This window comes from Rhinatrema bivittatum, chromosome 17, assembly GCF_901001135.1.
Source record: "Rhinatrema bivittatum chromosome 17, aRhiBiv1.1, whole genome shotgun sequence".
Taxonomy (NCBI): domain Eukaryota; kingdom Metazoa; phylum Chordata; class Amphibia; order Gymnophiona; family Rhinatrematidae; genus Rhinatrema; species Rhinatrema bivittatum.
The window spans coordinates 24,002,341-24,019,789 of record NC_042631.1 but is presented as its reverse complement, the minus strand read 5'-3'; the positions used below and the strand labels follow the sequence as shown (position 1 = coordinate 24,019,789).

Below are 17,449 nucleotides of genomic sequence, written 5' to 3'. Positions count from 1 at the left end.
CGTAGAGCCTAATTACTTGCATATATGCCACTTTTTAAATACATAAACCTTTTGAAAATGAACTTTTTGAAGCCTTAACTTTCAAACCCATCTGCAGTGCAGCATTTGCACATGCAAGTGGATGCACCGAGATTAATGCTAGTATTTTATAATTTTTGGGGAAGAAGCTCCCAGTTGATAAAATACCACGTTTTCTGCTCTGAAAGTATGTGTGTTTTATTCAGGACGCACACATATTTCTAACGGTTGCCCAAGAACTGTATTTGATATTTAATACAGCTGCCCAAGGCAGTTTACCACAAATGTTTAGACTGATTGGTGTGGTATATAAATAATTAATGAAATTTAAATATTTTATACGCAAAAGAATGGACAATGTGCAAACATTGTAATTAAATGCTTAAATAGGTATTTTATGAAGTATCAGCCTATTTTTAAAATAAGCATGCATGTGCCCATTCACCTGCGTATCAGGGTGCGAGTGGAAAGACGCTGCACGAATGTTTTAAAATACACCTCCCGTGTGTACGTATGTGCCTAATCTTAAGAGGCTGCTCGAGAAAATGTACTTCGCATCTTTCTTAGGACTTTGCCGGCTTTTATGCGCAAATTTAGGAAGATTTTACAATATGCTCACATGAGGGACAATCCAGTTTTTCTAATTAGTCCACCAGTTTGCCCTGTTAATATTGATGTCTTGATGCTGCACACCCCCCAGTTGACCCAGACCCCTCACCCTGTCCTGTAAGACATAAAACTCGAAATCTACAAACTTGCTCCTCGTCTGGAGCAGCAGTAAAGTTTTATGGATAAAAAGCCGATGCTTTGCTACAGTCTCAGCTTTTAAAATATGGAGTCACATGCATAACTCATGGTCTCGCCCCAGAATGCCCATGCTATGCTCACGCCCTGCCCCTTTTCCTCCCTCTTACATCTGACGCACACATAGGTATATACGCGTGATCTTCGTGTTTTTAAATCTGTGTTTCTCGCGCACACACGTATGTATGTAGGAGGTTTTTTTGCAAGCGGTGCTTTTAAAAATCAACCTCTAGGTGTGTGTACTGCTTTGAAAATACTTGTGCACAAACTTCATTCACTAATTTGCTGATTCCTCCTGCCACCCAATCCTTCTCCATTTCTAGCATTTCATCTTGAATTCCCTCCAGTTTGCTTAGACCTGCTGTGTTTCAGAAGGATGGGTGGCCCAGGACTCCTACAACACCCCAGCAAAACAAACTCCACCTCCTAGAGGCTCAGACACCCGCTGCGACATAGTCATTGAAACAATAGCTAAATTACAGAAAGCAAAATTGCTTACCTTGTAATAGGTGTTATCCCAGGACAGCAGGATGTAGTCCTCACATATGGGTGACATTCATCACATGGAGCCCTGATATGGAAAACTGTCAAAGTTTCTAGAAACTTTTGACTGGCACAGTGAAGCCACTGAGCATGCCCAGCATGCCATGATATTCTCAGCCACAGGGGTCTCCCTTCAGTCTCGTTTGTAGCAGAAAGTGGGAGCGAAAAAATAAAATAATAAAACATAGCGGACCCAACTCCGCGGGGTGGCGGGTGGGTTTCGCGAGGACTATATATCCTGCTGTCCTGGGATAACACCTATTACAAGGTAAGCAATTTTGCTTTATCCCAGGACAAGCAGGATGATAGTCCTCACATATGGGTGATTAGCAAGCTACAGGTTGAGTTATTCTTGTATCGGACCAACAGCATACAACTTGTGCAACAAGCACAACAACGGGTGTAATGTTAGAAAAAATGAGGCAGCCTGAAATCACAGTAGGATGGATGTAGAAGGAGTTTTTCTTAAACAACTTATTTCCAATATAATACCGATTGTCCAAAGGCTGAATCTTGTCCTCCTTCCTTGTCCAAACAGTAATGTGCTGCAAAGGTGTGAAGAGAACTCCAAGTTGCAGCTTTACAGATATCAGCAATAGACACTGAACGATAGTGTGCTACTGATGTGGACATAGCCCTTACTGATTGCGCTTTTACTCGCCCCTGGAGAGGAATGCCTGCTTTTTTATAGCAGAATTCGATACAGTCTGCTAGCCAGTTGGAGAGAGTTTGTTTTCCCAATGCAACTCCTGGTTTACATTTTGTCAAAAGAAACAGAGTTGGGTTGTTTTTCTATGGACTGCCGTGCGGTTCAGGCAAAAAGCTAGCGCACGTTTACAATCTAAGGTGTGTAAAACGCTCTCTCCCTGGTTAGAGTGTGGCCTTAGAAAGAAAGTAGGCAAGACTATGGATCTATTGAGGTGAAAATCCGTTACCACTTTTGGTAGGAATTTGGGGTGAGTGTGAAGGACTACCCGGTTATGTAAGAACCTTATATAGGATGAGTACGTGACAACAGCTTGCAACTCACTGACCCTCCTTGCAGATGTAATGGCTACTAGGAAAAGTACTTTCCATGTAAGAAGTGTATCATCGCAGGAGTGCAGAGGCTCAAACGGGGATCACATGAGTCTCATTAGCACTAAATTAAGATCCCATTCAGTAACCGGTGGTCGAATGGGAGGTTTAAGGTGGAGTAAGCCTCTCATAAACCGACTCACTAGGGGTTGCGCTGTTATTGGCGCATCCCCTATTCCCTTGTGGTATGCCGCTATGACTCTTATCCTCTGTAAGGATGTCTGTAGACCAGAATCCGAAAGGTGGCACAGGTAATCCAATAAAGAAAGAGTGGGGCAAGAGAAAGGGTCAAAACCTTTTTGTGTGCACCACTTGGTAAATTTTGTCCACTTAAAGTGGTAAGATTTACGTGTGGAAGGCTTTCGTGAAGCTACGAGAACTTTAGAGACTTGAGTAGAAAGATTAAGTAGTTGCAGAATTAAGCTTTCAACATCCAAGCTGTCAGGGCAAGAGTTGGCAGGTTGGGATGACGCAACTTGCCCTGATTCTGAGTTATGAGAGTGGGTGTTGTGCCCAGGCTAACTGGTTCTCTGATCGAGAGGTCCAGGAGTATGGGAAACCATACTTGTTGAGGCCAGTACGGGGCTATGAGGATCATTGATCCTTTGTCCTGTTGTAGCTTCACCAGTTTTGGATATAAGCGGAATAGGAGGATACGCATACAGAAGTCCTGTGTTCCAGGGGCGAGCAAAGGCGTCCATGGGGAACGTTTGTCGATGGCCGTGGAGGGAGCAGAATCTTTCCACTTTGTGATTCAGTTTGGATGCAAAGAGGTCTATGGTTGGGCGACCCCAGCGTTGAAAGTTTTTGCTCGCTACCCAGGGATCCAGAGACCATTCGTGGGAATGGAAACGCCGACTGAGATAGTCTGCTAGGATGTTTGTGCATCTCTGAGCAACTTATCTTGCAGGCATACAAGAGTGTTGGAGAGCCCAGGCCCAAATCTGCACTGCTTCTTGACAGAGTAGATAAGAGCCCGTGCCTCCCTGTTTGTTTATGTACCACATTGCTACTGTGTTGTACGTTTGTATCAGCACAGTCTTGTTGGAGAGGCAGTCTTTGAAAGCATACAGGGTATAACGCATTTCTTGAAGTTCCAAGAAGTTTATCTGACAACTCTTTTCGAGCGTAGTCCACATCCCTTGTGTTTGAAGGCTGTTGACGTGTGCTCCCCATCCCAAATTGGAGGCATCTGTCGTTAAGATGACTTGCAGAATTAATTGCTGGAAAGGGAGGCCTGCTTTTAAGGCAGCTTGATTCGTCCACCAATAGAGCGAAAGACGTAATATTTGGGTGAGTGGAACTGTGTATGACAGTGGTTGGAAAGCTTGGAACCATTGAGATTTCAAAGTCCATTGAGTTTTTCTCATGGCTAACTTCACCATAGGGGTACCAAGCACTGTAGAGGCCATGTGTCCTAGTAATATTAGAAGTTGATGGGCAGAGGTGAACTGGCAGTGGATTAGTGAGTTTGCCAAGTGTGCTAGATTGTTGGCACGGTCGTTTGGAAGAAAAGCTTTAGCCACTGTGGTGTCGAGGTCTGTTCCGATGAAAGTGAGGAGCTGAGACGGCTTGATGTGGGATGTTTAATAGTTGATTAGAAAGCCCAGGTAGTGCAACAGTCTTATCCTCCAAACGACAGTATAGAAAAGATTTAAATTAAATAAATAAATAAATAACATAAATTGTGCTTTTTAAGGCAGACAGAGCTCCCTGCCTAGATGGACTTCTGATTAACCAGTCATCTGGGTAGGGAAGAACACGAATGCTGGTTTTTCTTAGATGTGCAGCAGCTACTGCTAGACATTTTGTGAATAATAGAGGTGCAGAGGCGAGTCCAAATGGCAGGACTCGATATTGGTAATGATGTTTCCCCACGACAAATCGAAGGTACTTGCGATGTTGTCTGGAAATGGGTATGTGTGCATAAGCGTCTGGCTCTGTTCTCTAGTTCTTCAAATCTTCCCGTTGAAGCAATGGAAGAATGGTTCCCAGGGATACCATCCAAAATTTTTCTTTTTGTTGAGATTGTAGAGGTCTAACATAGGGCAGAGGCTGCCTGTTTTCTTTGGAATTGGAAAATAGCGGGAATAGAACCCTTTGCCTTGCTGAGACCAGGGAACTGGTTCGATAGCCCTGGTGGTCAGCAGAGTTGAGAGTTCTACTTGAAGCTGAGATGTGATGACAGTTCTTGTCCAAAATGTGTTGGGTGGAGACTGCAGGGGTATTGTTTTGAATTTGAGGCGGTATCTTTGGTAATGATACTCCATTGGTGTTTGAAATGATGGAGTCGACCTCCTACTGGTAAAGTGGGGCATAGGATTGGTGGAGAGGCTTCTGTTCTCTTGATGTATTTCAAACGCCAGCTGCTGGACCAGTCTGGTATCCAGACCAGTCTGGTATCCCTGGGAACCATTCTTCCATTGCTTCAACGGGAAGATTTGAAGAACTAGAGAACAGAGCCAGACGCTTATGCACACATACCCATTTCCAGACAACATCGCAAGTACCTTCGATTTGTCGTGGGGAAACATCATTACCAATATCGAAAAGTGGGTTTTTGTTTGCTTTGGTTGGTGTGTACGACCTCTTTGCGGTGGACGGTAAGAACGCGCTGAAGTAGCAGGTGAGTAGTACTTTCTAGGTCTATAGAAAGGCCTTCTGGTATCTCTTCTATTACTTTTTCAAATGGAGGAAGGCTGATCAGATGGTAACTTGGAGAGCTGACAGAGTGTATCAGGATGGTCTTTGAGTTGTGAGACAACATCCTGAATTTGTTCTCCAAAGAGATTGTCTCCAGTACATGGAAGATCCGCCAGTCTCTCTTGGACTTCTAATCTGAGGTCCGAAGCCTTGAGCCAAGCCCACCTACGTGCATTGATTCCAGCTGCTGATAGACGGGCGGATGTCTCAAATGAGTCATAAGCTGCCCGTACCTCGTGTTTGCCAGATTCCAGGCCTTTGGCAATAAGAGTATTTAGTGCCTGTTGTTGAGGAAGGTTATCGATAACATCCTGAACTTGTTTTCACAAGTTTCTTTGATATTGCGTCATGTAAAGCTGGTATGCTGCAATTCTAGATACCAGCATGGATCCTTGAAAAACCTTTTTTCCTAGGCCATCTAAACACTTCTGTTCTTTTCCTGGTGGGCTAGAAGAGGGTGGTTTTTGTTTCTGGCTTTTTTTCTGAGCCGATTCGACTACCACTGAGTGGTGTGGCAATTGCGGTTTTTGGAAACCTGGGATATGTTGTGTCTGTTCTGTTTACAGCCGGTACAGAGCAAGGATGTTCTCATAATCGATGCTGTAGCTCTAGAAGCACTTCATGAATGGGTATTGCCTCCTTTGGTGCATCCACAAACTGCAACACTTCAAAAGTCTTGTGTCTTGTATCTTCTTCGGTAAGCAATTAAAAATGAATTGTATCTGCCATTTCCTTTATGAAATTTGCAAATGACAAATCCTCAGGATGGGACTTCCTCCTCTCTTCTGGTGGAGAAGGCTCTGACTCTAAATCATCTGTATCAGTGTCAGTGTCTATCAACCTCAATACAGTCCTTGGGAGGATGTAATGTTCCTCAGAAGAACCTGGTTTATGCTTTTGTTGGTGATGTTTTGTCTTAGAAGCAGACTTCGATGGTTGAGTTGGAATCTGCTTTAGTATTAGAGGAGGCAGCAAAGGCATCGATGGGGAATCAAAAGGTCTCGATGGCAATAGATGGCCAGCATCACCCGATGGACCGGGTTGCGAAGGCATCGATGGATCAGTGAAAGGCATCGAAGGTAATGTCGGTGCCCGGAAGTGTTGAAGACCCAATGGCCCAGAGACGGAATCTGAGTCTCTCCCATCTTCCTCCGATGAGCCTGGTATTGGAATTGAAGGAATCATCGGCAGATGTTTTGGCATCGATGGTGTCGATGGTAGCGTCGGGGGAGCTGTCGGCGTCACCGGTGTCGGTGCCAGAAAAGCTCAGAGTAATGCATCTATTTTATTCAGTAGGGGTTGAAAAATCGACAGTTCTGGTGTCGATGCCGGTGTCGGTGCTGGCATGGAAGGAGGCTGGAATTTTTGGAACGCCTCAACGATGGCCTGCTGGACCATGAAAGTCACTTCTTCCCTGGAGACTGGGACTGGGTCCACTATCACAGCGAAGGTAAGACTGGCGCTACTGGCTCTTCCATGACTGAACGTGGTGGCACTGTCTCTAACACAGATCCCGGTGGAGAGCGCCTCGGTATCTCGGGTACAGAGGGATGTGTTGGCTCTAGTACCCGGACTCACTTCGGCATCGGCTCGATGTCCTTTGGTGCCGATGTGGATGTCGTTCCCTCCGATGGACCGGATACGGAACGGTGCCAATGGCGTCTTTTTTCACGATGTTCTTTAGATGTCGATGAAGACGCTACGGAAGATCCGGATGGGGTCGGTGACAGACGGTCATCGGCCCTTTATCACCCTCTGTTGAAAAACATCGAGGTAAGAAATGTCTTCGGTGACGATGTCAACGATGATGGAGTGAGTTTTTGAAACAGCTCCTCCATTTTATCCAACCGGGCACGCCTGCCCTTAGGTGTCATCTGGGCACAAGTTGTACAAGCCCGGACATCGTGGCCTGATCCCAGGCATAAAACACAAACATTGTGCGGGTCGGTGATCGATATAGTTCCGTTACAATTTGGACATTTTTTTGAATCCGGAGGCCATGTTGAAAAATAGGCCGGATAACGGTCGATGACCTGCGAGTACCGAGTGAAGGTGACAGGAATCGACCGAAAAATGATTTAAAAAAAAAGTACTCACCGATTACTATGTCAAAGGAAGACCCAAGTGATATACTGGCATAACTTTTCAGTCACATACTTGTCAGACCTCGCCTTTCATGGCTCAAGATCCCTCCTATTTACATTTGTTAACTTGACCTTTGGTTAATCTTTTCTGGTTTCCTCTTCTAGTCGTAGCCCTAGCTACGTCATACCCCAAGTTCACTCGACCCTGTTTTACTGTAACTTTATCTATCCCATTGCTACCTCGTTATCTGTTCTTGTTAATGTTCTTAGCGATTTTACTTCCCTTTGTTCCTTGTAAACCGATCTGATATGATCGAGATCATGAAGGTCCATATAGAAGAGAGTTATGGAAAACATTTATTTATTTATTTGAGGAAAAAGTGAGGGAAAATCTCTCAGAGCTCCTATTACGCGATGCTTACCGCACCGCAGAAAAATTGAGACTGAAGGGAGACCCCTGTGGCTGAGAATATCATGGCATGGTGGGCATGCTCAGTGGCTTCACTGTGCCAGGCAAAGGTTTCTAGAAACTTTGACAGAAGTTTTCCATATCAGGGTTCCATCTGATGATGTCACCCATATGTGAGGACTATCATCCTGCTTGTCCTGGGATAACAGGAACAAAGGAACACTGGAACAAGGCTGGAAGGGTGGAGTGCGCTCAGCTGGCTGGCAAGAGCAATCCAAGAGGAAGGGATTGCTGAGCTCCTAAGTTTAAACCCCTTGAGTACTCCTCCCTGGCACAGCAATCCTCCAGCCGGGACAGACAACATTGTGCTGCTGCTGCGGATGCTGGGAAATCCCAGTGGCCATCCAGGCCACCATATCGCATCATTCATTTTTTAGGGTGCATCCTGGAAAAAGGGAAGGGCATCTAACTGCACCCCAGCACCACACCCTGCTCCTGCGCAGTACCTTGGCCCGGCATAAAGAAGCTCTTCCTCTTCCCACCTCGCGACACCACCCGGAGCACCAAGGCACAGACCACCATTGCAGCTGGCTAGTAAAATGGCAATGCTGTACAGCTCGGGGGGAGGGAAGGGGCCAGTGAGAACGGGAGGTGGGGGGGAGGCATGCAGGCATGAACTACGTGGTGCTGGGCAAGGAGTGGCCCCGGGCATCCCGTTATTGGCAGCCCCGCCCACTCTTGTCCTGGTATGTTGTGGCGGGGCTGCCCCATCATCATCTTTTTCTGTTTCAATCTTAATTATCATAGTTCTCGGATAATCACATGTATACAAAATTATCTAAAAAGCACAGCTTTACTATGACTATATAGCTGAGCAAAAATAAAGGAGACATCCCTGCTAGCTCTCATAAGAGACTTCGGAAGGTACTATAAATGGGAAAGAAAGCAAATTTGCTTAGCTTAAATGATGTTTTCCATTGATAGCAGGATAAATTACCATTACTAAATACCTGCCCACCTCCTAGACTTAATTCTAAAATCAACTGAAGGGGTTCACAAGACAATGCCTGAGCAGGAATGCCAGCACATGTTCAGAAGAACAAAAATCTCTGCTAGCTAAGAGAGATGTCAATTCGGTGTCGCTGGATGACATTATCCGCATATTATTGCTAATTCAGCCCTGCTTATTAATGGAAAAATATTTAATAATATTTCTACCTTCTACTCTTTGATGTTTTATGGTCAGTACTATATATCAGCCCTAGTGGATAGTACTGTATGATAAAGATTAATTGCAAAATGCTAACAATAACAATTGTCAGGAGTTTGAACCATTAACAATTATAATTGCTTAGCATAAAAATGAAGTATTATCTTCAAAAGTTCAGATGTCCAAAGTAGTATTATTTTGACATATTTAATTTCTTAATTAAATATTAGCCTAACACTTCAGTCACTGGATCTGTTGTCTTCTTTTGCCAATACAGCAGCTTCATTTATCTGAGTTTCTTTTGCTGCATGAGACATAGCAGATGATACATTTGGCATCTTTCAAACAACTGATCTTCAATCAATGAGCCAGAAACCAGGACCAAAATAGTTATAATCCAAACAAACTGCTTATTTCAAGTCCTTGAATATTCAATTTTAAAGATATTCGAGCAAAAACCGTTTCTAGCTTTATCAGGTCTGCCAGAATGATCAGTAAAATTATTTTGTTCACTGATTTGACTTAACTACAAAACTGTATTTACTGAATGAAGGGAAAAATGATATAAATTCATACCCGTGTCACTTTCAGTCGCATGATCACTGTGGATTTGTGGAAATCCAGGAATTGGCCGTGTTGTTAGGTACCAGACTGCATGAAGGACATCCGTGGCATGGGTACGATTGTGATCTAAAATCAGAGTATACATGAAATACATACTTATTACATAAGGGTCTATGAAAGCTTACATACATAATTATTCTGTCTCTCTGAATATAGAAAAAAATATAATGGTTACCTATTACATACTCATTACAATTCTTACTCCTTTCATGGACTTTTGCTTCAAGACAGAAGCATGTGAAGTTTGAAGAGGTTGGCAGAAAAGGAACACTTGGTGCACCCAGTTTGTCCATTAGCTCCTGTTTACTGTGCTGTCACAGATCTTACTCTCAATCTATGGTGTTTTCTCTCACTCTGCCACTAAGATCCTTTGTTTCCTATCCCATGCATATCCCACTTTTCTTGCTCATAAAATCTTTGTTGAAAGTCTGTTCCAGTGTTCGCTACGCCATCAGTTAAAAAGTATTCTCTCACATTACTTTTGAGCTTCAGCTCTCCTCCTTGGCCTTGAGCTTTTTATTCTGTGAAAAATGCTAACTTCTTATATTGCACTTTATTGAAGCCTGGTACATATTCGAATAAGATGATCCCCTAGATGTCTTTCCGTTTGTTGACAGCTAGCTTTTTCTCTCCAAATAGATATTTGGCCCTTTGATTTTTGAATCCCAAAAGCACATTTTTACATTAATAAACCCCCCCCCCCCCCCACAATGTGTGATTATGTGCAGGAGCAATCAAACCCCCCTACAAATCTTTTCCCATTGAAATTTAAATTTCCTAAGTAAAAGCAGGTGAGTTTTCAAAAAGTTATACAGTGTTTGCATGTGTAAAAGCGGGATATACGTGCACAGTAAGCACTTTTTCAGAAGGTCTGATGTATGCATGCATTTCATTTTGCACATACTTTTATAGAAGTAAAAAGGAGGGTGTTTCAAGGACATTTTAGGGCAAGGTTTGGAAGTATGTGCATAAGTATTTTGTAAGCAGTGTACATGCAACTTCCATGCATGCTTTTAAATTTGCTATTTCAGATGAAGAAATACAATTACACTTGTCTTTTGTCTACAGTTTTTAGGTAGAAGCTCTGGTTTAAGTGGTGGTGTTAGGGGTCAGAGTAAACAGGTGGAGGTGTCCACAAACTGGTAATTAAAGTACACATGCAAGTAATTATTTTCATAAGCAGAGTATACACATACTTTATAAAATACAAACCACTGCATATAAAATACAAACCACTGCATATAAATTATAGTTATTACATGCACATATTAGAATTATTTCAAGTGTTAACAGATGTGTGTATACTTTTATCAAATGTGTGTAGAAAGTATGTGGTTCTATGAATTGAAAAGTATGTGGATGCTGAAACAGATGTTTATACTTATGGGGCAGAAATTCATGGTGTTTTATAAACTGTGCGGCTCCCGCCAGACAGTTTATAAAGATTAGGCATAACTGTCTGCACCTACTGATTAGCACATAAGCACATATACTTATGTACATACACTTGAAAAGTACCCTTTAAATTAGAGATGGCCATCTCTGGTCCTCAAGAGCCACAAAGAGGCCTGGTTTTGAGGATATCCCTAAACAATATGAAAATATATTTGTATATAATTAATATGCATGAGATGGAAATCCATCTCATGCATATTAATTGTGGATATCCTGAAAATCAGGCCCATTTCTGGCTTGTGGGCCAAAACTGGCCACCCCTGTTCTAAATGTTTACAGCCAGAATACTCAGGCCCTTCTTACTCACACATGCTGTGCATATAACTAAGATGTACTCTTTCTTCAGAGAATTTTTTTTAGGGAAATTATTCCTGAATCAACAGTAGTTACGGTTGAAGCCTTGAAGAGTGATGCTACTGCTCACAAGTTTCAAACCTGCGTTTAAGTCGAATACAAATAGGGGTTGAATAATGTAAAAGGATGGGACAAGTTTAATTCTTTCTAAAGTTGACAATGTTTACTTCAATATAATTAATTATTATTATTACGGCCTGAAATTAGTGTGATAGGTTTTCTTTAATGATTTTTCAAAATGAGGCAGAGGACACACAAATTCAAAATCGATTACATCTGTAAAACAGAGGAACAAGTTCCTTACCATTAAATTCTTTGGATTCCTACTTAAGTTTATATTGTTATATATGTTTGTCTGGCAGCTGATAAATGTTGCAGACATCAATACCTAAATTAGTATATCCAACATTAACTTGCATGTTTACATAAGCATTTAAGGGGAAAATGTCTACATGAACGCATCATACTTACAGGGAATGTCTCGGTAGCCATTTTCTAGCGCTCGAAAATAGTTCATGAATTCTCGAGATGGAATTTTGAAAATTTCCATCAAACCAGCATCTTGAAACAAGGTGTATGTGACCTAGAGACATTTGGAAAGAATGTTCCATTTAAAAACATTTAGAAAACCTGAGTCACTGTTTAACAAGTCTGGCCATTTGTTTTGCTGTATAGTTTATTTTTAAATGTTTTATGAAAAATAAGCTAAATTTAATAATTTATACATGTTCCATTAAAAACTACTTAGAGATAATGGGTTTTCATTACAAATTACTGGAAAGCTTTCCACCCAAAGCGAAAAGTTTGCTTACCACCACTTTGAAAGCAAAGGAGAGAAATCTGTTCTTCTCTGAATCGAGAAACCTTTCAGATCCATTACCACTATTCTTTTTTAAAACACTAATCTTTTATTTATGTTTGGCAAAGAAATGCCATTTTCCAGTGTTGACCCACGAAAGAATATAAAACAATTGCTCTTTATTAAAAGAAAGCTTACAAAGAGTAAAGAAACTGGATTCTTTGCAGGCTGGGATTCTTTTATGTCATACCAACATAAGAATTATCCAAAGATTTTTCTTCTACATAAGCTTTCAAGATCACAAAAGTCCCTTTGGAAGAAGTAGTCTATGTGGTCTTCAAAGCTCGTATGTATCCATCTTTGGATAATTTCTATGTTGGCCCCATACAATGTAATTATAGACTGCAAACAATTCAGTTTTCTCTAAGATCAATACAAGTACTAAAAATCTGTAATACTAACGACATGGTCAACTTTGCATTACACAATTCTTTACTACAGACCCTTAATAGGCTTATTCGTTTCATAGATAGATTACTAGTTCTTTATTAAATGAATAAATTAAATAAATAAATACATTTGTGGAATTGCTTGCCAGTTCTCTAAAACTTTGAAAACTAATAGTCATCATATAAAAATGAATACCATGAAATTAGTTTGAGACAAGTCACATTATGCAACCAGAGCCATCACTATGGGCAGGAAAGCAGGGTGAGAGATGCCAAGCTGGGGGCGGGGGGGGGGGGGGGGGGGGGGGGGGGGGAGGACACTAAGACGACAAAGTGATCCACGCACCACTGGCCCTCTATTATTCTTCCTCCTTGCACCAACTCTGGACTTGTGCACAATCCCCACACTGGCCAATAACGGCTCAGTTTGTCCCAAACGTGAGAGTGGTAATAGGACCCACACGATTAGCTGGGGAGTTTAAGTGTCAGAAGAGAGAGTGCCTCAGCCAAGAATTGGTGTTGCCAATGTTACCCGGTGATAATCCTGTATGCAACCATGTGTGTTCTTACCACTGCGCTGTTTGTGTGTCATAGTATAAAGTAAATAAAATATATGTAGTAATATATTCATAAATTCTACTTATTGTTCCACACATTTTCTTTTTTACTCCATTCTGTTACATATTTTTCTTTTTTATTCTACTCAAAAGTTTAGCCCATCTGCACAGTTGCTCATGCCTGTTTCTCGTGACATCTGTTTGATCCATATACCACAGACTATGTATGAGTCCACCATCAGATTCAGTCTTTTAATAGTTAAATCTCATGACAAGTGTCCTTAGTTGCCTTAAAATTAGCTATTTCTGAATGCCAAGAGTATACAAACCTGGACCAGCACCAAAAATTCACCCTTTCTCCCTTACTGCATTGTATAAAACCATTTCTACTCAAGTGAAAACAAAAGCTCTTGCCAAACAAAGGTTAGTCATAATAAAAAGCATATATATTTGTTATACATAATTTACAGTTGGAACAATATTTAAACAAATCAATTTCTTTTCAGTAGAAAGAAAGGAATAATCTGCATTTCTTTTTAGTGGAGGATTAGTTCAAGACCTTATGGGCAGCTGCCTAGCATGGATGATACCCAGGGGCGGATTGTGGGAAAATAGTGGCCCGGGGGATTTTTCTCCATACTGGCCCATGGGTACCCAATTATATATGTAAATTATATTGTATATGTATGTACACACCCCGATATTTCGGTATGGTCCTCCCATATCAACACAGTACTATTTGCCAACACTCAAAGAATAACAACCCCACCTATGAAAAAGAATACCACAAATATTACACCAGAATCTAAAATATCAATACACCACCTATCAGGAAAACAGAACAGGCCAAGCTACTACAGATCCCTACAGAGAAACCACATGCTAAAAGAATGCTTCATCTCAGTCTTTGCCTGCAGAACACAAACTCTCACCAAATACAGAATACAAAATGAAGGAGCACAAATGACAAAAACTGAAATGGAAACTCCGAGAAGCCAGACTCCGTGTATTAACAATAGAAAAATAGAACCACCATTCCTCATAAAACAAAATCAAGAAACATAAAGCATCAGTTATAATAGTAAAACCATAATAAAAGAATAAGTTACAACTACTGATAAATAGAATTTCTATTAATTACAATCATATACATTGTAAAAAATGTCCCAAACACTAATAAAATATTTAAAAGCAGCACATATATCAAATAACATTCAATAATTAAAACTAATAAGGATTTTAAAAAGCCCCTGCTGTCCCCTTCTGTGGGAGCTCTTTATTTCCAGTCACCCTGATATTGTCGAGGATTAGGAGGTTATCCCCTCTTTCTCACACATACTCACATGTCCATTCTCTCTCACACATACACTGTCACATACATACACATTCATGCTCTTATACCCACCATAACCTCTCGCTCTCACAGACACTGACACACTCTCAGGCTCTAAGACACTCTCTCCCCCCTCCACACACACAAACTCTTACTCCCTTGGATTTTCTCATACACACTCATGCTCTCACACTCACACACACTGACCTCCAGGCAGGCTCCCATTCATTTTCACACCACTCCCTCCCCATCCCCCAGGCATGCACACATTCATTCTCACACACACAGACCCCCAGGCAGGCACCTATGCATTCACACACATAGACCCCCAGGTAGAGTCCCATTCATACACATGCTAAAGGCAGATCCCCCCTCTCTTTCTTTTGCCAGCAACCTCGGAACCTCTCATTCCTCTGCTGCCACTGTCACCACTGCTGCCACATGACTATTGGGGAGGCACCGATTGACATTGAAGCCCATTCTGCTGCCTCCTCTGTGCAGGTCTCATGGGCTTCCACTTTCTCCATGCTGATCTCGTACATTGTGAGATCCGCATAGAGAAAGTGCTATTCTTGCACATTCCCAAAGATTACATGTGCCAACCACTAAAAAGTAATTTTTATTTTTTTTTACCTTTGCTGGCTGATCTTAGTTTTCTAATCGGTTGGTCACAGGCTTTTTTTTTCCACCTTCCCTTTCTTATATTTTGGCCAATTCCTTTTATATTGTCTATTTTTCTGTTTCTTTTCTCTCCATCTTCTTCCCTCAAACACAGTCAGGTTCTCATTCTTACATGCATTTCTCTCTCTCTCACACACAAACACAGGCTCTCTCTGTCACATGCTCTCTCTCATACAATCATTCATACACACAGTCTCTCACTGGCACATGTTGTCTGACTCTCACACACAGGCTCGCTCTCTCTCTCACTCCCACATGCTGTCTTGCTCAAGCACAGGCTCTCACTGTCACATGCTGGCTCTCTCACACACACAGAGGCTCTCACATGCTGTCTCTGCAAACATTCAGGTCCTCACTCCCACGCACAATCTGTCAACTCATCTCATACACGCACCCTCTACAAACCCTCAGTCTCTCTCTCTCTCCTCTGTGCCTCCTTTTTGCGGGTCGCCGCAGGATGGGCTCTGCAGCGGCCCTGATCTTCTCAGGCCGCAGCAGCCCTGCTACCGGGCCTCTTCCTCTTCTCGGGCCGTGACGGCCCTGCTACCGGGCCTCTTCCTCTTCTCGGCCCTGCTACCGGGCCTCTTCCTCTTCTTGGCCCGTAAGCGCTGCTCCTCTTCTGCACGCACTGATGCTCCTCCTCCTTCCTGCCCACGAAGCTCCGGAAACGTTTACTTCCGGGACCGCGCGGGCAGGAAGGAGGAGGAGCATCAGCACGTTTAAACGCGATCTTTTTCTTCGGGCCATGGTGAAGTGAGTTCCACCACGGCCCTGCCGATCTGCTTGCTATATACGTGTCGCTGCTCAGCGGCCGCATGAGCCTCCATGCACCCGGGGGCATTGGCTCCCCTCAGGATACCACTGCTCGCGGCGCCCCCCCCTAATACTTTGGTTGGACGGGGAAAGTGGTAGGCCTAATGTGTGGCAGCTTGCCTGGTTGGGCCCCCCTCTAGGACAATGTGATATATCAAGGCACTGTAGAGTGGATACAGGCCTTGGGTGACCTGCAGAAATGGTCATGGAGAGATCTGATGCCAGCTCCTGAGGAATCAGGATAGGTTAGTTAAGGCTCAGGCACCCTCCGATTTCCTAGTTAGGAATCTAATAAACTGCTGTAGCCTTACATCAAAACTCTGGATCTTAATCATTTGGCTGTGTGTGATTAATGGGAGGGTGGCCGAACAGGTGTCACACATGCGCCTTTTTACTCAATGATAACGAAAGTCAGCAAAATTGCTTACCTTGTAATAGGTGTTATCCCAGGACAGCAGGATGTAGTCCTCACATAGGGCTCCGTCAGTGACGTCACCCATATTGCGGGAAAAATTTCTGTCAAAGTTTCTAGAAACTTTTGACTGGCAGCCTGAGGCTACTGAGCATGCCCGGCATGCCATAATATTCTCTGCCACAGGGGTCTCACTTCAGTCTCGTATTGTAGCAATAAGCTTTAGCAAAAATAAAATAATAAAAGGTTTGAGACCCAACTCCGCGGGGTGGCAGGTGGGTTCTGTGAGGACTACATCCTGCTGTCCTGGGATAACACCTATTACAAGGTAAGCAATTTTGCTTTATCCCAGGACAAGCAGGATGCTAGTCCTCACATATGGGTGATTAGCAAGCTAGAGGCTGAGTCACTTTGTATTCAGGCAACAGTGAAGTTTTGTTGTTGAAAATGAGTCAGCCGAAGATCACAGCAGGTTGGTTGTAGAAGGAGTTGGGATTAAACTGGAAAGAAGTTCTTTAAGACAAATTGTCCATAGGCTGAATCTTGTCGTCCTTGTTTGTCCAAACAGTAATGAGCTGCAAAGTTATGAAGAGAACTCCATGTTGCTGCTTTACAAATGTCAAGGATTGGCACTGAACGATACTGTGCTACTGAAGTTGACATAGCTCTTACTGAATGTGACTTTACTCGCCCTTGGAGAGGAAGGCCTGCTTTTTCATAGCAAAACTGTATGCAATCTGCTAACCAGTTGGATAGAGTATGTTTACCCACTGCTTTACCTGGTTTGTTTGGGTCATAAGAGACAAAAAGTTGATTGGATTTCCTGTGGACTGCAGTGCGGTTTAAGTAGAAAGATAGTGCACGCTTACAGTCCAAGGTATGTAAGGTTGTTTCTCCTTTGTGAGAATGAGGCCTTGGAAAGAATGTGGGTAAAACTATGGATTGGTTCAAGTGGAATTCCGTAACGACCTTAGGGAGGAATTTTGGATGTGTACGGACAATCACTCTGTCATGTAGAAAATTTGTATAGGGTTCGTACGTGACAAGTGCTTGTAGCTCACTATCCCTTCTAGCTGATGTAATGGCTATAAGGAAGATAGTCTTCCATGAGAGAAATTTAAGAT

At 42.6% G+C, this 17,449-nt stretch overlaps 1 protein-coding gene across 2 annotated transcripts in view; it reads right to left on the bottom strand.

Moving 5' to 3' along the window:
* Positions 1-17,449, bottom strand: part of PDE3B (phosphodiesterase 3B) — a 429,076-nt gene that overhangs the window by 62,030 nt on the left and 349,597 nt on the right. For both annotated transcript variants that reach the window (XM_029582158.1, XM_029582157.1), the window contains exons 10-11: positions 11,753-11,864; positions 9,425-9,538 (exon numbers count right to left, since the gene is read on the bottom strand). In XM_029582158.1, coding sequence (XP_029438018.1) covers positions 9,425-9,538; positions 11,753-11,864 — 226 coding nt within the window. The remainder of the gene's footprint in view (positions 1-9,424; positions 9,539-11,752; positions 11,865-17,449) is intronic.